Here is a 24,013-nt window from a genome sequence, read left to right on the forward strand (position 1 = left end):
GCCCATGCTAGCCGTACTGGTGAATTAATAAAATATTGGCATATTCTTGAAATAAAACAACATCAATCGATCGTTAATTAATTTAAAATTTCATAACAGTTTCCAATCGCTACACATATAACAATAAAATATTAAAGCTTGCGTTATTACAGCTATAATATTATAAATATAATTTAGGTACCACTGGTACAGAAATTTATAGCTAGACAGTATTATAACTATACGAAATTTATAATTGACATAGCCACAGCATACTGTTTGTTCATCAAGCGACTAAAATGTCGATTCGCTTAGATACGGACGCCTTTGTGCCGTGCCGTCTTTTTGTTAAAAGCGCCGCTGCGCTATCAAAGGAAGCCGCGTGCGGAGTACATCCGCAGGAGAATTTGGCTTTCATGTCGAAGTGCCATGCCGTAGTGAAAGGTTCTGTTTATTGAATTTGGCAGAAAATGTTTTTTTGTACTTGATGTAGTACCTGCTAGGTATATCGATGCTTTAGTTTTATTCAGATCTTAATGGCATTGGATCCTTAATTATAAATATGTACAGGACATAATAAACAAATAAATAAATAAATATACTACGACAATACACATCGCCATTTAGCCCCAAAGTAAGCGTAGCTTGTGTTATGGGTACTAAGATAGCTGATGAATATTTTTTTGAATATAATACACATAAATACTTATAATATCGCATAAACACCCACTGACAATGAACCAACACTTGTGTTGATAACAACCGCGATGAAAAATAGTGTCTATTTTACTTTCGTTTATCTACTCATTTCATTTTTCATTTGAATTTTTCTTTTAAGTTGTCTTTATTATTTATATTCATATTCATTATAAAACCATAACAATAACATAGAAATAATAACATTAAAAAACTGTCAAATGTAAAAGCATAAATGTAAAATGCAAAATTCTCCTGACGGTATACCGACGCTATGAAATTTAAACTACATATAAATTTATTTCGTAAAAGTATACAAAATTTCATAGGAAATGCCAGCAATGCATACACTTTTGATGCAGTCATTGGATAGGTAACAGTAAGCAACTTTCACAATTAAAATGCGATAACGTTATGTACCCATTAATAAATATTATAGTATTATGTTACAGTACATTTATAAAGTGGGTAAATAATTAAACTTTTGATAACTATAAATTCATATTTGCCAGATATTTATGTTCATGAAATTGACTTGGTATAAATACGACTATTTTTAATATTTATTTTGATATAAATACGACTACATTATTGATGCACCGCAGTCCTACATGGACCCGAACGATGCAAAGATACCTCCCGTTGTCTTAGACATTTATCATGTACATATAGTAATTGTATTCTGAACTGCCGTGTGGTGACACGAAAACAACTGTCGCCCCCTTTTCTTCCCGTGGGTGTTACAACAGTAGTGGTGACAACTTTATTCTGATAGCAACAATACATAATAAATAATATACTAGGCTACATACAATAAGTAATTCGTTTAAAGGAAATTGCATACAATTATATAAGACAAACTACTGGTTGACATATTTTAGGTGTCTCTTAAGGAGTCCATATTTTTAACGTAGGCTCATAGAAAAGTCCTAATCCCTACTAATATTATAAATGTCAATGTAAATTTTTTTGTTACGCATTCACGCAAAAACTACTTAACCGATCCTTATGTAACTTTGTACACATATTCTTGGAAGTGTTAGAAGTAATATAGGATACTTTTTATCCCGACATTTAGCTCGGTTCCTTTGGGAGAGGGGATGAAAGTGCTCGACGATTTTACACCATACATCCGACAAATTATAACCGATTTTAATAATTATTTTTGTACTATAGAGGTTAGAATATGTGTTTAATTTTGTCCAAACTGTGGTTGGAGAACTCCTCATTGAAGGCGTAGCGATACTAAAAACAAAATCAAACGCAGACGAAGTCGTGGACAACAGCTAGTTTAGTAGATTACGTAAAAGATAAAAACGCTCGGGTGTGAATAACTCTCTAACCAGGTTGCTTTTTTTATAATTTTATATTAATGCGAGATTCAGCATCAAACAAAAACAACACCCGTGACCCGGCTAAGTTTGTCGTGTGCTTCTTTTTAGCTTCGGTTAACATTAGTTTTAAGTTTACGAACATGATTATCGCCATCATTCCTCTACCATGTAATTTTTTTTTATGTAAAGTATGCATCAAAAGTGCCGTTGATGGGCCTTATGTCATTTACTTGAATAATGTTTTATTGATGTAAAACCATGATATTTATTTATCATATCAATCCATTACCGGCCCACTACAGGGCACGGGTCTCCTTTGACAATGAGAAGGGTTTCACGGGTCTCCTTTGACATAGAGAAGAGGTTCACGGGTCTCCTTTGACAATGAGAAGGGTTAAGGCCTTAGTCCACTGGTTTTATAATACTGTTAATTAATACTGCATAGGTCAGTAAAGTTGCAGTTATGTATAGTGTTGTGGAATTGCTTCTTGAGCTCGTTTAGTGGACACAGTTTTTTCTCGCACATAGGCAGTTTAACTACTTTCTCCTGATGTAGCGTTAATATTTTATCTCCATCCTTACATCTGGAAACAAGGTATGTAGGTATTAGAAAGAAGTACTAAACATTACGAGCAGTGAAACCTCGGCTTCTCTTTGCGGGAGACATAGTTCGGCCGTGGCTAGTTACCACCCTACCGATAAAGACGTGCCGCTAAGCGATTCAGCGTTCCAGTACGATGTCGCGTAGAAACCGTTTAGGGGTTGAGCTTAAGTCCATTACCATCTTAAACTGCTAAAAATAAAAAATAAATGTTCTATTACACCTCTAACTGTTCGGACTTATGCGCGTTTTTTTTAATTCAAGCAATTAAATATCAATTGCTTTAAGCATGAAGGAAAACAGCGTGAGGAAACCTGCATCCCTGGGAGTTCTCTATAAAACTCTAAAAGTCGTGTGAATCCGCACTCGGCCGGTGTAAAGCAGAGGAAGAAAAGTTAACATACATGTTGACTGAATGGCAATCACAAAAGGATACTACCTTTCAAGGCGTCTTGCTTTTCTGTGGTAGAATGGTGATGGAGGGACAAGATTATGAAGTTGCTGAGCGCATTCGCCAAAGTTAACTTAGTTAAGTGGACAACTTTGGTAAGATAATACTTACTTAAACAGCACAAAAGCTATATTGGAAGCGAAGCAGTCAATATCCGATGTTCTCCAGGGCCTGTTTTCGTCCATAGCGTCTCCCTTTAAATGACTATCTGGCTTATAAAGTTCCAAATGGGTAAGTAACTTCAAAACTGTACCGGAATGCGAGAAAAGGAATGTTGCGTTCCGACCGCTTTTGCTGAAAATCAAAATGATCCCCATTAAAATAAACCCGCCTGTGAGCTCACTATCGATCGCTTAAAACAGTATTATTATAATAAATACCTCTTACGCAAAAACGACGGGGTATTATAAGTTTGGCTATGTCTGTGTGCGCGTGTGCGTCTGCGTCTGCATGTGCGTGTGCGTGTGCGTGTGCGTCTTTGTGTGTGTGTGTGTGCGTGTGTCTGTGACATCAGTTAAAATCGGTTCAAGATGGCCGCCGCCACGAGCTTAACATAATGCGGCTAAGATCCATTTTACTCCGGTGTTCGAGTGTTTCTATTCTCAAAAAACGACTTTTCGATTGCGAGCAAGCAAATCTTGTACTAAGGTTACAGTTAATTGAAGGCCAAGTAAAGTGAGTATTACACTATGTTAGTTTTAATTTGGGCTTATTTGTGATTGAATTGTTTATTTGAAATTGTTAAGAAAATAATAAAAACAAAATAACAAAGATAAACTCTTTTATACACACTTTTTTTTATATTTTAAAACCTACTTTAGACTAAACATTTATGAAACGATTGTTTACATTATAAGAAAAGTTAGAATAATTTGGAGTGTAGAAGTTCTTTACAAAATTTAAAGCTTCTCGTGATGGGGTCCATAGTTGAATTTGAATGTGTCGATCTTCCTGGCGCAGTGGTTAGCGCTGAGGTCATATAAGTGGAAGGTTCCGGGTTTAATCCCCGAGTCTAACTCTGCCTTTCCCTATCCCGCAGGAACCCTTTTGTTTAGAATCAAGAATAGCTTCAAATTTAACCCGCAGAATCGGCTATAAGTAGGTATACCAAATTGCACTCCAAGGCCTTTAATGGATTCCGTAGGTACAATTTCGGAATTGATAGTTCCTGAATTTTCTATGGTCTGATGGGAAGCTTCGGCCGTGGCTAGTTGCCACCCTAATGACAAAGCCGTGCAATCAAGCTGTTTTGCGTTTCTAGTAGCCATGCAGAAACCGATTAGGGTTATAGGTGTTATATAACTTCCATATCCCTAACAGATTAGCATGCTAATTTTTACTGTTTCATCACGTACCACAAGGTGAGGAACCAGTCAAGAGCTACCCCATAGTGATATTAAAAACCATCCAAGCAGCAAAAGTGTAGTTACGAGTACGTTTAGTAAACAACGTAAGTCACGCGGTATTACCTCATAGTATCGAACATATTTTTCATCACCATACACGCAGCTTGTTGAGTATGCCCATAGCCGTCAACCCAATATTTTTTTAGATCCTCATAATATTCTAGGACCTAAAAAATAAATCCGGTTATCAAAATCACAGTGCTACTTAAAAGTTAGAAGAATCCTGATATGTATCATTTGCCCGATCCGATTATGAAATTTAGCAATTAGCAACCATACTAATATTATAAATGAGAAAGTTTCTGTTTGTTTATTTGTTACTAATCTTCGGGTTGATGATTTTTTTTAAAAACGTAGCTTTACTGGAGATTGTCCATCTCCATAGGATGTAATTTATCCCAGAAAAGATGCTTTTAAGTCACACGCCGGTTTTTAAGAATACATAGCATTCAAACAAACTTACTTTGATAGATTTCTCGTCGAACCCAAAACACCAGGGCGATTTTGTGTATTTGTGCCATGACGTCTCGTACCCACACACTCTATACATTAAGACGACTTGTTCTGGAATACAATATTAACACTATTATAAGATCAACCCATTGCAGAGCACGATTTTTTAAGCCATCAGTAAAGCAAACTTAAATTAACAAAAACATTATGTTTAAGGAATCATGACGTCTATATTAATGAAAAAGTGCATTAAAAAAATATTAATACTATCCAGAGCACGATTTTAAAGCGGAGTCAGTGAAGCAAACTTAAATTACTAGAAACATTTGGTTTAAGGAATCATGAAAAAGTGCATTAAAACAATATAAATACTAAAGAAAAACCCATACATAGCGCGATTTTGGAAGCGGACAGTGAAGCAAACTTAAATTACTAGAAACATTTGGTTTAAGGAATCATGAAAAAGTGCATTAAAACAATATAAATACTAAAGAAAAACCCATACAGAGCACGATTTTTAAAGCGGAGTCAGTGAAGCAAACTTAAATTACTGGAAAAATTTGGTTTAAGGAATTCATGGAAATATACAATAAAGTCCAATTAAAAAGACATTCAAAAAAAAATTTTAGAAGTGTTCAGTGAAAAAATTGGTCCACGGAGTCAACACAAAAGCCGCCGGCACGCTGACACAGCACAGAAATCAGCAAGTTGGCGGCTTTGGTGTGTAGACTTCATAAGAAACCAGCTGCATCAATATATGCGAAAAAGTGCGTATTTTTATATCAACAGATGAGATGGCAAACCATCTAGGTCCTTGTGGACTTATTCTAAGTAGAATCTGCATACCTACCGGATGTATCTAAGATATTATAATTATAGATTTAATTACTATAAACAGACAAGAACAAAATGACGATTATTCATTAAACCACGAGTAAGTCAGGATTAAGATTATAATACACCAAATTAATGAATAAGTACCTAACGAGATATTAGGAAAATGTAAAAAATAAAAAAATAAAATATTTAAAAAAAATCCTTTTACGGCCCGCACATTGGCATGAAACGTTGCAAACTACGAGCACTGTGGCATTCTACTATCATTAATAGGAATTAAATTTAAGTATTAATTTTAAGACTTCGTAACACGTATGGCCATAATGATGCAATATAGTATGCATTATAAGGATGTTTGTATTCTCTATCGCATACAAATTCGTTACAGAGTGCCTAATTACGTAATAATTTAAAACCCTTAAAATTCAAGGGTGGTCTTATCGTTTAAGCAATCCCTTTCAGGCAATCCTTAGATAAAGTAATTAATGAGTGTGAGTGTAGAATGAGTAAATAATGACAAAGTGAAAGCCTCGATACCCTGATCGGAAATAAGTCGGTATGTGCCGAGATGCAATAGCCTGGAATGATGTTTGCGTATTAGTTCCACAGACTATAGGAAAAAGATGTGTACTCTAGAGAAACAACAAAACCACTCACTCTTAAGTCCAGCGAATAGTTCCTATGACGCAGGTTATATGACTAATATAGTCAGTTCTTGGTACTTACAAGCTAGATTCGCAAACTTTTTGAATTGTCTTTTCTCTGTTGCAACCTTTTTCCTTTAGTCTGTGGCTTATATGTCGCGTTAAGTAAAAGGAGCACAAACGATCGACAAACACATTGGACACCGTATACAGTGGCATTAAAAGAAGTTTATGAATATTAAGTTAGTGTGAACAATTAAGCGTAAAATATACACAGGACTTTTTTCTTTTTAACAACGGCAACCCTAGTGATATGACAAATACATATCTATGTAAATTCAAATTTATTATTAAATCAGAGCATTTAAAAATATCCTATAGCGATATTGGAAAACGTGTTGCAGTGGCGGTATCACAGAATTAAGAACATACAGAATCCTCATTCAGGCTTTATTGCATGCAGTGCATTGTGTCCAAAAACAGAGAAAAAGCCCCAAGTACGTCATACTTCAAACCCGGGGAATGTTGCTACCCCACAAACATTTCCCATTTTCCTTTATATTCTACTATTAAGCGTGCGAAATTTAAAGTGCACAACAAGAGCAATCACAAGAAGACGAAGAAGACGAGAAGAACAACAGCAAACATGGTTGGAAAATCGTGTTGAGCAAGCATTGAAAAGTAATTAATTAAATTGTGGGAAACGTTTAGAACATTAGAGGTGAAATATTTATTGTCAACTACTAAATGAATAAAGTGAATAACCACCTTTTCAATAAACACTACTAAAGTGGAGTGGTTTTTAATAGTAGCCGTGTATACAGTTTCTGTACGTTTTTAATTCTGTGGGCGGTATCTCTGTTCTGGTTCTATCACTGTTCTGGTTCAAAACTCAATTAATTAATTCAATTTTAGATAGATTGATACATTATTGCACATGTACATATTCGTTATTAATAATACAAATGAAGTAATATAACGGCACAAAACCGTGGAATTTGGAACTCCCTACAAAAGACCTATGTCCAGCAGTGGACGTCTATCGGTTGATATGATGATGATATGATAAATATATTTTCAGAAAGAAAATACTAGTGATGTAAACTAAATATCTTTAAGATTGTTTAGAAATACTTAGATCGGGTAGATCGGTAATTCGACGGGTTGCGGATGTAATACAACAAAAATCTACTTTAATGAAAATCCCTCTTCTTACATGAAATGCACGATGAACTTGTTATTTAAGTCTCATTAGCAGCAAATGCGAATAGAAAAGCTAGCTACAATATTCTGCAAGCTACTGCACAAATCCACAAACCCAGGGTCAAAGCTTTGTCAAGGCCAAGTCTTTTGGACACAGACAGCAAAGTGTCGTTCATTTCTTTGCTTTGGCCGAACAAAGCTACCTCCTTATATGTGTCTGGATTTCTCTTGACCTGCTTTTGCCACCTGTCACAGTGTTTGTAAAACTGAAAAGCCCACCCGGGTGTAGGTATTTTAAAGGAAAATTTGTTAGTTTCCTATCGCAACAATATCATCACAAACTCAACAGCCATCCACAGAATTAAGAACATACAGAAACCGTTTACACGACTAATATTGAAGGATCAAAAACCACTCCACTTTAGAATGGTTTCTCGAACAAACGGTAAGTCACCTCATATTAACTAGAAGTTTACAGTAATTATTTTACCTGTAATGTTCTAGACGAAATTTGAAAGTGGAAAAAAGTTTGTGGCTAGCCGCACAAACTTTTAACATTCCGCGGGTGTTAAGTGACACGTGCGCGGGGCGTTTTTACTGTTTTTGGACACAATACACTGCGTACATTAATGGCTGAATGAGGATTCTGTATGTTCTTAATTCAATGCAGTCATCATAGTTTACTGATGTTATAAATGCGAAAGTTTGGATGAATGTTTGTTATTCAATCCCGACAGAACGGCTGAATGGAATCCTGGAAAAAATTACGTTTCCCGTGTTTGTTTTTCAAAGAGATCGAAATATTGTTGCATAGTGGTAGTTCAGGGGTCAGGAGCTAGCACGGGCAGGAGATAAAAATTATATCCCCCGATCCCGATTATATATATATATATATATATATATATTCAAGGAATATAATTCACGTGCCCACCTGCTATATCACTTTAACATGGAATAGGAGAATTTACCCCGGTTTATTAATACCCATTTCTAATATGGATGCTATTTCCACTTGTGCGCCAGTGCTCTGAGAGTTAATAAAGCTGTGGGAGAAGATAAATTTATATCCTTTCCCCAGGGATATAATTGTCTCCTGCCCATGCGAGCCGTGCTGAGAATAACACTTTTAAATATTGTGGCCCTGATACAGTAAACGTCTAAATGACACTTACCGAATTACGATATAGTTTCAAAAAGTATAGCAATAAAACTCCTTGTACTTGCCCACTGGCAACACAGTGTCATCTTTAAAGACAAGGTCAAATAAGAGGCGACCGTTTGAACAAGTATTGCGAAAAATTACATGTGTATAATATACAACGTTTGAATGAAAAACGAAATAATACTTCACTTTCGAGGTATATTATGTACTAACTTATATGTGAAACCGAAAACCTAATAGTTTGTAAACCACTGCCATAGTTTTTAATGAAAAATATCAGATACAGTCCTAACATCGCATAAAATCATGTGACTCCTCTGTCACTTTATTAGGTACGCGTCGCGTAGCGTAGATACTATGCGCGTGTTGGTTTTTTATCTTCTATAGGGTTGTCATAAGAAATCACTTAGAATGTTTTGCATAAGTTGGTATGGAAAAAAATCATGACGGCCGACTGACGCAGTGGGCTGCGACGCTGCTTTCTGAGTTTTAGGCCGTGGGTTCGATTCCCACAACTGTGGAAAATGTTTGTGTGATGAACATGATTGCTTTTTAGTGTCTGGGCGTTTATCTGTATATTATAAGTATTTGTGAATTATATTCATAAAAATATTCAACAGCTATCTTAGTACCCATAACACAAGCTACGCTTACTTTGGGGCTAGATGGCGATGTGTCTATTGTCGTAGTATATTTATTTATTTTATACTTATGTATCCATCAATATTATGACGTAATTCTGTTACACGTTGTATATGAATGAGTCCTTTTTCTATGGACGACAATGCGTTGCTAACTCGTTGCCACAACGTGAGCTAATATGGTAAGCGTAGCAGTGATTGTCGATGTTGAGCGGTTGTGTTATACACTCGTTCTTTTACCAATCATTGTTGAGCTGCTAAGTTTGCTTTTAACAGTGACGCCGGGATAACTTCTTAGTGAATAACTAGTTGAACGTCGAATGAGCGGAGGCTTTTAAAATATGTTACCTTATTGAAATAATTATGTTTTCTTCAAGTTAATTCTACAATGTTGATATCATTAAATAAAAAAAGTTCCTTACTCGTAATGTAGTATCAACTTTGAGAGCTGGTTCAAAGAAAACCTGTTGCGAATTTTTCTTGTCAAATAAACCAATTGTAAAGTATTTTGCACTTTGCTGAGCTCTTTGTGTTGCTGTATATCGGAACTGAAACAAAACATAACACATTTACTTATAATATTGTATTCTTTAGTATTCAACTAAATATATACGTATGTACGAAAATACTAACTGAACTTTACTAATAATATTTATATAATATTATATATATTTATAATTTGTTTGTACATATTTTATAATACTTTAAATCCTAAGATTACTATGACTATACTTCACATTATATTCATAATTTGAAGAACGAAATACATAGCACCCAGAGTACAGGTATTTATTTTAAAAAGTAGTCAATACACTAACACTTGGCTGCAATCAAACCTTGAAGATACCTGTTTACATATATATGAGGTATATTATAAGTAGTGGCTAAGGGCAGCCAGAAGAGCATTGTTATCTCTGGTATTAGTTTTGTCTATGGATGGCAGATTAGAAATTTCATTTATAGTCTTACCATGAAGGTCTCATTGTTGTATTTATTTTTAATAGCATTAGGGAATCTCTTTTGCATGCGCTCAGCAAGCAGTATCATTTCATCTTGACCCTCAAGGGTAAGATAGTTTTCCTGCTCCAATGGGATACCATTGCTCCAATTCTCAAACCATTGCAATTTTTCTTTATTTAATGGACCTATGACATAAAAATAAAACACTTTAACCATTACAAATAAATTGATCCATTGCCAATTAGAATTATATCTATAGAATCCTTTATTCAATTAAATAAAGATAAAATAAAATTTAGATACTACACGTGAATTGCTTGCTTTTTTTGTTTTAATAAAATACAAATAATTATTTCACAAATAGGAAAATTTTAGTTGATCTTAAATATTATTATTTTTGTGTTATATGGATTTCTAGAATAAAATCACATTAAAGTAACATGGTGGGTCTAAGCTCTATCTAGGTGCACATTAGTGCGTAAGGCCAAGTTTTGAGCCATTAAATGTTTATAACCCTCTAAACAAATTTAGTTCATGTTTCAAGAATTCTACAAAATCTATTTATGTTAAAGAAAATTGTGTTAGTTACACCATTTATAACTCAAGAACGGCTTGACCAAATTTTTATGATATTTGATTTTTTGGATTCCTGTTAGACCGGAATAGGATAATAAGTATTAAAATAAAACATTCATCAAAAAAAAAAATATCCGCGGTAAGAAGTTCTCCAGGACAGCTAGTTTGAGATAAATGTAATGCAAAACTTTAAATCCCTACAAGGAACCATCACATAATAACAAGATTTTATTTAATGGAATGGAGGTTCCTACTTTAAGATCTAATACATTCTAGCTTTCTAATACTGGGCTATATCAACCTACTCTCTGCTTAGTCTCATATTATATATTCAAATAATAAACCCTGTTTTGCATTAAAGGCTTAATATTTGCCAACCTTTTCCGCTTCTATTCCTTAATAAAATATCCACTCTCAAATCTTTTAATATAGTACTTATGGCAACAATGTCTTTAACACTGGGTAATCTTGTGCCATGTCGTGCAACCATCCATATTTTTGAATCTTTGCAATCTGTAACAAAGTTAATTTGTGTTGTAATTTTCAAAAGTATTTTTAACATCCCTTGGGAACAGTACTTTTTTCTGAATGAAAGTACTCTGTCCATTTCTATGCCTCTAAAAATGAGTATGCAAAATTCCATATTGATTGATTGAGATGTTAAGGTGTTTATTTTTTTGAGAACGGTGAACCCAATTTCATATAATTATATGAAATTAAGCTAAAATAAAGCAGTTTAAGTTTAAGAGGATTTTATTAGGGACATGTAATTTATTTTAAATACTGCTTAGTTTGCTTTGACATCTTTAACTGTATGGGCCCTGCAATTCTCAAACATGATAGCTATGCTGGATGCCCATGCTATTCTATTCTTAAGTATTATGCTATTTATAAGGTCAGTATGAGATGGCCATGCATAGTAGTGTTTGTATGGGGGTTTCACAGTACACTTCAACAATTTTATAGGAAATCAGGGTGTACTGTACAGAACTGTTAATAAAACAGTAAAACTAAATTGTGTCTTGTTTTGTTGCTTCGATGTGTCAGACAAGACTTAGCACTATGCTAGATCAAAATTAAGAAACAAGTTAAAGTAGTATGTGCCCATGATGACAATAGACAGAATAAGTCCACAGGTCCTAATTGTAATTTCTATTTAAATTGATAATTCTTATGGGCTCTGGGCCATATTACTCTATGATACTTACTTGGGAAATTTATTTTAGAGTCGTCTTTGTTGGATTTAAATCTGTAAGGGGTACGAGTTCCCAAATGATTCCGAATTTCATCTGAATTGAGAGCGGTTGCAGTCAAAGCATAACTAAATACTATGACAAGACTTATAACATAGAAAGTGCATACATAAGATAGGAAAGACTTTTTCATTTCTTAATTTTAAATTTAAAAAAACCTAAAAAAAACAAAATTTAAATGTTTGTTTTCAAACCCACAGTTCAAAACAATGACAATTTTTTTTTAATTCTACAACAGCCCTGGATTCTAGTACTCCTGAAGCTGCCACAGAGTATTTTTTTATATACAGACTGCCAACACACAAATACATTATTAAACATTTTCTGCGTAATGATCTCATATCACTAACCTCTAACAAGAGATGAGGGGGATGGTTTGGCTTTCCCTTCCTCCCAGAAGGAGACACATCGTTGTTTTAAAATTTAAATCTTTAACATGTCCAACTAAAGTTGGGATTATATTATATTGTATACGTAACGAAACAAAAAAAACAACCAGATGCCAAAAGAGGCTCGCTCCTTTGAAATGTGCGATAGAAGATTTAGAAATACACGCGGTTGAGTTATTCCGCGATGTACTATCGACACAGTACTCGGCACAACCCCATCCATAGATTATACACTATGCTAGAGACATCATATGTTCGATGCCGTAGGAATCTCATATCGTGTATATCGTATCGTAGGCGCTTCAAATCGGCACAATTTTTAGTTCAAAAAATTCAAATTCAAAATTCTAGGCCTAATTAATAAGCCCTTATGAAACGTCAAGTCTGTTTGTAGTGACTCTACCACCGGTTCAGAAGGCAGATTCCACTGAGAAGAGCCGGCAAGAAACTCAGCAGATTGCTCTTTTCCAACATCATTTTAAAGTTTAACAATCTTTAGAATTTTTCCGTTTTGTGAGAGATAAGAGCGGAGTGGCCTGCTTCCAAGCAGCCTTGTCGTTAAGGAATTCATCAATCGTGTAATAACCACGATTTATTAAATGTGTTTTAATATATTGTTTAAACTTAGGTAAAGGTAGATCTAATATTACCTTCGGTATCTTGTTATAAAAGCATATACACCCACAAAGGATTTCTGTACTTTTCTCAGACGATATGCAGATTTGTCATTTTATACGTCTGTCTAGCATACTATAGTATGATAGAGGTCACTTGTTCACAATAAATAAAAATATTGCCTGTTGTGGGCAACCTAGAGTAGGTATGTACATTAAAAATCTCAGCTAAAAAATTATTCTGTGAATTGTGACTTTAAAATTTAAGGTTAGTTTTAATACTCTGTGAGTTCCATAATGGAAATTTTGTAGTGTTTAAGTGAAGTTGTGATGACTTAATTGCTGCGGAATTATATTAGATTTTATTGCCATAAATGAGTATTTACTAAATATATTTATTCATAAACAAAGTCTTCTCATAACCTATACAGCGATGGCGACAGCATACGGGATACATTTAGGTAATAATTCAGGTTGTTTAGCAGTGTATGCCAATAGTGCCGCATCCGTATTAGCTAATGATGCGGGGGACAGAGTGACACCAGCTATTGTTGCCTTAAATGGCGTCGAATGGGAGATTGGTCTCACAGCAAAGTCTGGACAAGCCTCTTCAAAGTCCATAATAAAACACAACAAACGTCTCATGAACAATGACTTCAGTGAAGATGATCTCACTTATGTCGAGAGCTCTTCGTCATGTCGTGTCCAAAATGATAATAACCTAGTGTACGAATTCGAAACGTCGGAAACAAAACTCTATTCCAATCCTGATAACATAGCAACAAAGATTTATGCCAAATTGTACACCATTGCAAGTCATTCTGTACAAAATGAAGGAGATCTAAAACTTGTGCTAGCTGCACCCTTAAGCTGGTCCAGTGCAAGTAGAGAAAGATTAGTGAAATGTGCTGAGTTAGCTGGATTTGACGTTTTACAAGTTATTAGTGAGCCAGCAGCTGCCTTATTAGCATACAATATAGAAGATTTGCCAGAAGATGTTAATGTCCTTGTTTATAGACTTGGAGGATCAACCTGTGCTGCATCTGTTGTCAAAGTATCGAATGGATTTATGTCTGTAGAGAAAAATATTACTAGAGCCGATCTTGGAGGGCAGTGTCTAACAAAAGACTTGGCTGACTATATAGCACAAGAATTCAGACAAAAATGGAAGTTAGACCCTCATGAAAGCCGTAGAGCTATGTCTAAACTGTTAAATCATGCTGACAACTGTAAGCATGTGCTGTCAACATTAAATTCTGCTCATGTCTTTATTGAGTCTCTTTTAGATGGTGTTGATTGGAGTCAAAATGTGACCAGAGCAAGGTTTGAAAATATTATATCATCCAAGATCTCCTCATACATAGAGCCTGCTAAAAAAGTCATTGAGAATTTTAAAGGGAAAATAACTAAAATTGTTCTATGTGGAGGCAGCATGAAGATACCCAAGTTACAGTCAGTGATAGCAAATTTGCTGCCAGAAGCTGAAGTCCTTTCTGGTATTAATCCTGATGAAGTTATTGCTGTTGGCTGTGCTAAACAAGCTGGAATGATATTGGATTTGCCTGAATTATCCTTAACTGATACTAGTACAGAAGTTGAATTCCTTGGAAAGGATATTTATTTGAAGTATTTGGATGAGACAGTAAAATTGTTCAAAGAAGGAACACCTCCATTTGCTCATAATATTTGTAATGTTGATGTCAAAAAGGATACAAAAGATGTCAGTTTCACTCTGCATGATAATCCAGACACTGAAAAGTTTGCTGAAGAGATTTTTAATGTAGAAAGCTTAAGTAGACCTTTTAAATTAAAAGCCACATTACAACCAGCAAATGTCTTACTACAGGTTGAATAATTTTGTAAATTGCAAATGTATCTAATTTATAAATAAATAGTTTTTTTATAATATTGGCAATCTTAATAAGTTTTTTATTGGTAAATCATGTAGTACAGTACAAATTATCACATTTATATCATGGTATTCACATTATCCTCCTTAGAATTTTATTATAATAGTAATAACAAAGTAACATGGATAACCCAAATTATTCCCAGTTGGTAATTATGTGAAGAGAAGCCTTTTACTTAGTCACAAAAACTGCTATTTCTTGCCCGCCAAAGTAACTGCCTAATATCTTATGGCACGATCGTGAAGGCAGCAGGGTTAAAACCCAAAATCGACCGACTGAAGTTATCAGTAGTATACTGATACTATTGTAACCTTCGCACCAGCAGATGACTGAAAATTTAAATGTGCTGACGAGTGACGATGATTGTTAAGGTTGGTTTGGTTAAATGGTATATTTTATTAAGTCGGTTGGTTAGTACACAGAGTACTTTTAAGTTTATTTATTTAATAGACACTAATAAATTGTTTTGTCTTCTAGGTTATTAGTCTGTGACTTGTAAGAATGGCGGGAAATTTAAACTGTGCTATTGATCAATTTAAAAAACGAGTAAAATAAAAAACAATAATGGAATCTAAACATAAAATCGAAATGAAAACCGATAGCGAACGATTACAAAACATGGTAAACAGTTTAACGAAGTGCAAAGTTGTAAGGATTGCTTTCCTACCCGAATAATAGAGAAGGTGCACCGGTAAAATTATTTATTTTAAACGAAATTATATTATGTTTAGGATTTTATTACCGAAAAGGAGGAATGCAAAAAATTAAAAGAAGTAAACTCAAAGCTAGAATTGGAACTAAAAGAAACACGCGAACTAGAGAAATCCCATCGATACCATTTGCAAAATTCACGTGAAATGATAGAAAATCTACAGGAGACAGTGTCACAGTTGGTTTACCTCAAAAGGGATGTAAAAAAAATAAGGGATGAGATTGTTTCAAAAGATATAAATATTGCATCTTTAGAAAAGGTTGTATTTTTATACTCCCAACTACAATACTTTTAATATTTCGGTAGATACTAAGTGACAAGTGTTTGCTTTAAAGTATGTTTTTTTATATGTGACTTTTAAATGAATTTAATAATTCTGTCAAGGTGGACTTTTTGCGGTGATCATTCAATTATTTGTATGACCAGGTTGTCAACCGGTGTCCTTCGTTCAAAACGCATGATTAGACAGTAGTGGTTGTGCTGCTTGCCTTGTGAGGTATTTACCACACTCCAGCCAGGATTTGTTCCAAAATTCGTGTATGGCGAACGCGATAATTGACGGCAACCTGGCCGATGCCGAATCCTATATCTTCCAGGGCCTGCCATTTATTGGCCATTAACTCCATTTATGCAACGTTCGAAGGCCGGTAAATCCTATACCCTGAGTACGAGATTTGCTGGCTGATTTTGCTCGCAATCGAGGAGTCCTTTTATTCGAAATACTTGAACATCAGAATAAAATGGACCTTGTCTCGCCTTCTCTAGCTACGGCGAGCGAAAGAATCAGAATCATAACTACAGCTCAAAAATGTCCCATAACTTAAAGAGAGCCTCGGGGGGAGTGGCTTATGAAGTGTGCCACGCATGCTTCTAGTTCGCTAGTCATGATGCTGATAGATTAACTGCCGGCCAATAACGGCTGGTCCTGTGCTGCATGACATACAGTTGAACCATTACCTGTATTTTCTATTCAATTCATGGTGCTGGCGCATATGATTGGTATCCATTTCAAATGACAATTTGTTAGAAGGGCGACTTCTATCTTTGTTTTTGGTTCGCTGGCTTTTGACAGATCGTTTGTAAAATGAAAATCAGAAATACATGTTTGTGACTCATTTTCAAAATTAGGCCCATTTTACTTTGATAGAGTTTGATGTGCAAAACTCCTCGTTTGCGAGCGAGCAAATCATGTACTGCCTACTGGAGGTCGTCGTTTGTAATCCGGTACCTGTTGCCTCTCCTGAATACGGTGTTACCGCCAGGACTTATCTATACTCAATATCACTGGTGTGATCCTAACCTTAATTCAAGAACAAAGTATATTAGTTCATCAATAGCCTATAACAGTCCACTGCTGGATTAAAGGCCTGTGCCAACGTGAGGGTTTTCCCATAATCACCATGCTGCGAAAACGGGTTTTTGATCGCATTAGATGAGAATAGTAGAAAGTTGTGGCAAAGAGGACGCTGCTACCCTTTCTCCGTTATATCCCTTAGTCTAGTTGCCTCGTACCACACCTGCGGGAAGAGAAGCGGTGGTGAGAACTGTATTCTCATATGCCGTGACTACACGGCACAAATATATCTATTATTATACTGATAAGTATAAAATACCCTTAATGTAATTAATTAAAATAGTGGAAATGAATTGCGATATTTTTATGAATCATGTTGTTCTACAAATAGGATAAAGAGAATACTCAACACAATTACAACGAAAGTATCGCGGAATTACGTAAAGCACACGAGGGTCATATCGAAGAATTAATATCCATCAACGACAGAAAAGGTAACTAGTCAACTAACTATTTAAACATATAAATTTATGACATTAATATCATCATTCATCACAGTCCTATTCATTAACTTCTCTTACTAATTGGTAGAACAAATAACGAATCTTTGCCTAATTTGGCAGCGCCATGCGGGTTTTCAATATCGTCAATTGTTGTGTGTCATTATGAATCATCGTAATCAGTCTCATGTATACAATCAAAATAAAATTCAATTTGCTATTCTCCGCGAAAAGCAGGATATTCTGTTCGGTGTGATTTATAATTTTTCAATCTTTATACTCTACAAACAAAAAGATCTTTGGCAATCCAAATGACACCGGAGCAAGCTCAGGAGATGTTGACTTTGCAGTGAACAATTGTTAAGACACCAAGTGTTAAGAGTTAACATTTGTTGTTAGCATCCGGCTCCGCTTTCATCTCTCACAAAATAGAAAAATGAATGTTAAATATAAAATGTAAATAGTTGATGTTGGAAAAGAGCAACTGCTGAGTTTCTTGCCTTCCGAACCGGTGGGTAGAGTCACTACAAACAGACTTTTCAAAAGTGCTTATATGAATCCTACTTGAAACTCAAAGTAACGCCTGCTTCAATCCAATAGCATCCTCATTTTCTTGCTTGGCACGTGCCATAGGCTTCCTCTTTTGTAGCAGAGGGATTCTAAATGGTGTAAATCTACCTATTTAATAGCAGAGAGGCTGCTATTAAATAGGTAGATTTTCGCCGTTCGACCCTACACACTCTGTCTAATGTGGGTTAGGTTAGGTTAGGTTATACTTGATAATTGATCAACAAATTGCCCTGTACGGGCACGGACTCCTTTACAGTTCGAGGATAAACTACATTAAAAAAAAAGATAACCGACCATACCTTTTATACGAAATTTTGTACGGTTATAGGCTCCGGTTTTAGGTCGCTTTTAGGACGCAAGAACACTGAAATTCGTTTTTTTTTAATTTATACTTGGCAACGAATATTTATCTACTTATTATCTGTGTTCTCAGTCGAACAGGTGCGATATGATTCCGATACCAAAATCGCTCAATTCACCTGTGTCATCGAAGAACTAAGAAGTAAATTGAAAGATTTGGAACAAGAACACAGAGACAAGGTATAATCTTAAAAAAATAATATCATTAAAACCTTTACTTTGGAACTAAAAAATTGAAAAAGCAACTGCAGAGTCACTACAAACAGACAGACTTGACGTTTCGAATGTGCTTACCTATATACTGTAAGCCTTTTCAAAATTTGTTAAAAGCATAGGTAATTATTTTCTTTTATATGATCTCCAAAGATGAACGTAGTGGTGTTAGAATATGAAGAGAAGATTCAGAGAAGCGCTGTAGAGGTGACACACCTACAGGAGCAACTCAGGATGCAGACTGCGCGGACCGATGCCAACATCGACGTATATCGTAGGGCGAGTAACTCTCTTTTCAGTATATTTTCAGTAGTGTTGGTGATCCAGTTTTATGGCGGTTAACTTTTCCACCTAGTATAACGGACCGTCACTTTAGATAAGTATACAGGGTTCAATAAAAATACCTGAAAACTCTAAGCCTTGTAGTTCCTATGATTAAAACTAACAACTTTTGTCCTACGAATTTTCAAAATTCGATGTTAATTTATTTCATTAAGAAAATTATATCATGTTGTTTCTGGAAAGTGACATTACACTGTCAAAACCAATACATTTAATTCGACAACGTCGCGTATTTGTGTACGTAGCCGCGTGCTGTTGCCTATGTAACATTACAGACTATTAACAAGTAAAGGATCTATGTCAAATATCCAATATTGAATATTACATAAACTATCGAGTAAAAAAAGAGTCTTATTACAAAACTTGTTACATTTAATGTAAACAATAACAGGTCGAGAGCTTTCTGGCATTTTTTATTTAACCCTGTTTTATTTAAAACGAGTGTAATTTAATTGACTACTAATTCTGGCAGAGGTATTGGAAATAAACTGTTTTGTGTATATTCCTAGTAGTTCTGCCAGCATTAGTGGTTACTGATATATGAAAGTGGCTTCAGAAAATGTAGCATGGTCCATTTTCTATATAAATGTGACGAAGGATGTTCTGTTCTGTTCAACAATGCAAAACTTAAAGAAGGTAACACATTTACCTAAACTTTATACGCATATGATCTCATAGTTACCACCTCCTGCTGACAAGAGAGCGCAAACTAACTGAGATTGCGCTTGTCGACTCTGCTACTGTTCTCCACAGTTAAACAACTTTGAGTCATATTATAATGGCTGCATTTACTTAGTATGATGGCTGACTGTTAGTACGTACGTGTTTAAAACACTAGACCTCACTCAAATAGGGATAAATAATTGTTTGCTTTCATAACAGTGAAATTGTTTGGGTATTGACAGCGTCTAAGATTACGTCTCACTCTGTAATTGTAATGCGCTGGAAAGTGCAAATAATTTGTAAAACAAATGCTAGCGCCGCACGCGTCTTGCGTCTCCATGCGATACACAAACGGCCAGGTCAGTGCCCGCTACACTCCGTTGATGTGTGATGTAGAGTAAAAAATATGAATTGGTAAGTCAAATAAATACGACTGTTTCATTTGTAAGGTAGATAGGCAAGCACATTTAACTTAAATAAAGAAATACATAGATGAAAAACGAGATGTCTACGGGGAATTAAGAACCCTCTTTCCTTTTTCCAATCTATATTTTTTTATCTATATCTGGTGGGAGGTTAGACAAATATACAACTAGCTAGGTGCAAACAGGTTAGGAAGCTACAATTTTAGACTCCATCATCACTTTTCACCAGATTCGATTTCAGTCAGGTACTTATAAAAAATAAAAATAAATAAAGTAAAAATAAAAAAGCCATCTTAAGATTAATATTATTGTTATTAGGTATTTCATATTGTTATTATACAACATAATTTATTAAATTATTTATTCCTTCATTTTTATAAACATTATTATAGTTATATTTATATATATATATATATATATATATATATATATATATTATATATATATATATATATATATATATTTTATTTATATTTATATATTTGTATAATTTTTAAATCTTATTTATTGCACCACCTACCTCTTTTCTACGTTTTTTCCTTTTACGCCATTGGTTGCCTGGAAGAAATCGCTATGTAGCGATAAGGCCACCAAATTGTACTCTCTTGGTTGTATTTAAATCTTTGTAACTACTTTTTGTTTCTTTGGTGTACAATAAAATGTATTCATTCAACATTATACACAATTACAATACATAAAAGAATGCAGGTAGGTAGACTAAAAAATACTAAGGTGGTAGTACTGCGCCATTGGAACTATTAATCCAATTAAACAATCACAAAAACTAAAGACATCCGCTTCGTGTTAGGTAATTGGGTTCGACTGGACGCAGAGAAAGAAGTAAAATCATTAGGGTAGACAGCACTTACGTGCATATATGAAGTGCACGCCACTGACTGGACGAGTAGATAGGTTCTGCATATCAACATGGCTCAATATATATATTAGGTAGCTATAAGAATTCACTAAAGTATCTATTGAAAGCTTGTTGTTTATAAAAGTTTCTAATAAAATTATTTAATTAGAAATCGGTGACCGATTGGGCTCTGTGCATTTTTTGAGGATACTTTACTAGGTACGTAGGTTCTAGGTACCGCCCTTAGTAAAAGACCAGAGCTTCATCGATTCCTGTTGCCAAAATTTAACAAATTAAACAAAATTGATCTAAGTTTGTAACAGGATCGGTAACCTACGTTAGTCATCCGTTAGTGCCAAATGGATTCGACTTATCCATATTGTGAATGACACTACTTTTATACCTTAGAGTTTAGTTTAAATTCGGCATTTACATTAATTTCTGCACCTCAGAGAATAAGTCAAACCGCCGGAGTACGTCTTTATCACTCACACCTTGTATATTTCTTGTTCTTATTTCACTGATACAGAAACTGGAAGACTTGGAAGAGAAGCTGAAACAGAATCAATTCAAAGAATACTTGGCGCATAGCAACTATCCTACACAAAGTGCACACTCCCAGTTTGAAAATAGGGTAGAACGTCCTTACTCCAGCCGAAGTGATTACACGGATACAAGTGAATTTAATTCCATACCAGTTCGCCCCAGCCCTAAACCTATACCGAACCAAGCACCGAATAGGAATTCCAAAACCCCAACGCTACAGGTTACGTACCAGGATAACAGAACACAGAATGTGCGTAGAAACGAGAAAAAGGGTATTTTCAACATAACTAAGAAGAGAAAACTTTATAACGAAAAGGACTTTCTAAATCAGTAATTAACTAAGTAGGTATAGCTGTTTTAAGTACATTAGTTCTATATTAGGTACATTTAATAATGAAATTCACTTCCTAGATCTTAACTATAAACTTTGAAACTGAAATCCATCTCAGATGCATATTGCATCAAACAGTAAACCGGAATCTCGCTCTCTCATGAAACTCCAACGCTACAAGTCATGTAACTACCAGGATAGCAAAACACAAAATGTACCTACCTAGGAATGAGAAGGATATGATGAAAACGTTGTAACAATAAGGATTTCTTAATCAGTAATTAGTTAACTAGAATACCCTTTTTAAGTACTTACACTTTGCGTAAAACACGTAAGCAGTTAGAATGTTGTCTTAATTGTTAATATTCAATTATATAATTAAATGCACGTTTCTAGATCATATTTTCTTTATAACCATCTCAGATTTCATCAACCACCGAACTGGAATGTCATGAAACCCTAACGCTAGAAGTCTTGTCCCGGATCAACGATTTGTTCGAACCGGGACAGAAACTTGACAGTAGCGCTCCTATAAATTGCTGCTCAAAAAACTCAAAAATATAAAATGGTTGGCCTTTGAGGCGCCGTTTTCTTAGAAGTTGACAGTGAGCCTACCAGGCTTAGGTATGCTTCTGTATTCTATGCGCTTTGTGAAGCAAGTTTGATTTTGGTGCCTCTTAAACTGCCGCCACGAGTCACTCAGCGGGCGATGGAGAGAGCTATGCTAGGAGTATCTCAATGTGATCAAATCAGAAACGAGATCCGTTGAAGAACTAGAGTTACCGACATAGCCTAGCAAGTCACGAAGCCGAAGTGGCAATGGGCGGGCACATAGCTCTGAGAACCGATGGACGTCGGGGTCCCAAGGTACTGGAATGTTGACATGCACCGTCTGTCCACGCGTTAGTCGACCTCCAACGAGGTGGACAGACGACATAAACAAGTTGCTGGGAGCCTATGCAAAAGCGCCCCATGATTATGGATTTTGAAACTCCCTACACAACACCTAGTCTAGCAGTGGACGTCAAAGGTTTAAGTAATGAATATCATGATGAAACTGCTGCCTGGGACGGGTGGCCTGGTTGGCCCTCCCTTAATCCGGAGCTGCATCATGCACGTACCACCTAGCATACCAGAATAGAAAAACGCAGGATGGTCCCAGGAATGTGAATTGAATCTGCCCGCTCAACATTACTAAAAAGAGAAAACTACATACTTAACGAGATTTTCCAAAATAATAATTAAAAACACTAAACCCTTTTTACTTAAATCTTATTCCAACCTCGCTCTTACTTATGAGAAGTTTGTCTAATTGAGCGATTAATGTTGAGATTTTAAAATTAAATGCACGTTCCGAGATAATATCTTGGCAATGTTTTCATTTCCTGATGCACTTTCACTTGTTTCTTATTCGTTCTTATGTAAACACATTGTTAAATTATAAAAAAAAAACTGTCAAGAGCGATACAAGTCGAGCTCCCTTGGGTTCTCTACCATTTTAGTATTTATAATATATTATAGTTTATAGTTTCTGAATTTTCTCTCGTCTGGTCTAGTTTGGCTGGCTGGTTCCAATACTACCGAAAAAGATGTATCTCCAAGCTATTTAGAGTTCCAGTTAAATAACTTCTGTACCCGGTTAGCACGTTACCATTTTAGACTGCATCATCCCTTACCACGAGGTGAGATTGTAGCCAAGGGCTAACTTGTAGTCAAAAAAACAACAATATAGTAATCTTTTTGAATATGATCCAACATACGGCATACCTACATCATAACCTTAACAATCCTATATACATAGATACTTTAAACATACAAATAAAAACGTTGATTTCGACTCGTCGGAAGCTCTCAAAGAGGAAAAAACCCCTCGATTTTGAAGCATTCTTCATGGATGCTATGCTTCTATTGTCCTTAGCATGATGATAAGCCTTCTTCGATAAATGGGATATCCGACACTGAAATAATTTTTCAAGTCGGACCAGAAGTTCCTAAGCATCGCGTTCAAGTAAACAAACAAACTGTTCAGCTTTATATGTTAGTGTATAAGATAATGATATACAGATATAAATATACCTTAACCCCTGTAATA

The 24,013-nt window shown here is 35.1% G+C and overlaps 2 protein-coding genes across 4 annotated transcripts; one reads left to right on the plus strand and one right to left on the minus strand.

The window, feature by feature from the left end:
• Positions 1-1,841: 1,841 nt before the first annotated feature.
• On the minus strand, positions 1,842-12,663 carry LOC120624523 (multiple inositol polyphosphate phosphatase 1-like). Of its 2 annotated transcripts, none has more exons than XM_039891121.1 (9): positions 12,547-12,663; positions 11,322-11,456; positions 10,377-10,552; positions 9,830-9,955; positions 7,720-7,870; positions 4,931-5,031; positions 4,531-4,634; positions 3,173-3,355; positions 1,842-2,593 (listed from the first exon to the last, which is right to left on the minus strand). In XM_039891121.1, exons 2-9 carry the CDS (start codon positions 11,431-11,433, stop codon positions 2,437-2,439), a joined length of 1,110 nt encoding a protein of 369 aa, XP_039747055.1. In that variant the 5' UTR covers positions 11,434-11,456; positions 12,547-12,663; the 3' UTR covers positions 1,842-2,436. The 2 variants fall into 2 exon arrangements, with proteins under 2 accessions (XP_039747055.1, XP_039747054.1); XM_039891120.1 differs by lacking the exon at positions 12,547-12,663 and adding an exon at positions 12,152-12,367.
• Positions 12,664-13,303: 640 nt separating this feature from the next.
• On the plus strand, positions 13,304-21,924 carry LOC120624522. 2 transcript variants are annotated; one of them, XM_039891119.1, is made up of 7 exons: positions 15,080-15,480; positions 15,587-15,757; positions 15,841-16,080; positions 17,507-17,609; positions 18,619-18,725; positions 18,912-19,037; positions 21,574-21,924. In XM_039891119.1, the coding sequence occupies exons 2-7, from the start codon at positions 15,674-15,676 to the stop codon at positions 21,922-21,924; spliced, it is 1,011 nt and encodes a 336-aa protein (XP_039747053.1). In that variant the 5' UTR covers positions 15,080-15,480; positions 15,587-15,673. The 2 variants fall into 2 exon arrangements, 1 of the variants encoding a protein (XP_039747053.1); XR_005658770.1 differs by lacking the exons at positions 17,507-17,609; positions 18,619-18,725; positions 18,912-19,037; positions 21,574-21,924 and having other exon boundaries at positions 13,304-15,480; positions 15,587-15,924.
• The last annotated feature ends 2,089 nt before the right edge of the window (positions 21,925-24,013 follow it).

Source organism: Pararge aegeria, chromosome 6, assembly GCF_905163445.1.
Source record: "Pararge aegeria chromosome 6, ilParAegt1.1, whole genome shotgun sequence".
NCBI lineage: Eukaryota > Metazoa > Arthropoda > Insecta > Lepidoptera > Nymphalidae > Pararge > Pararge aegeria.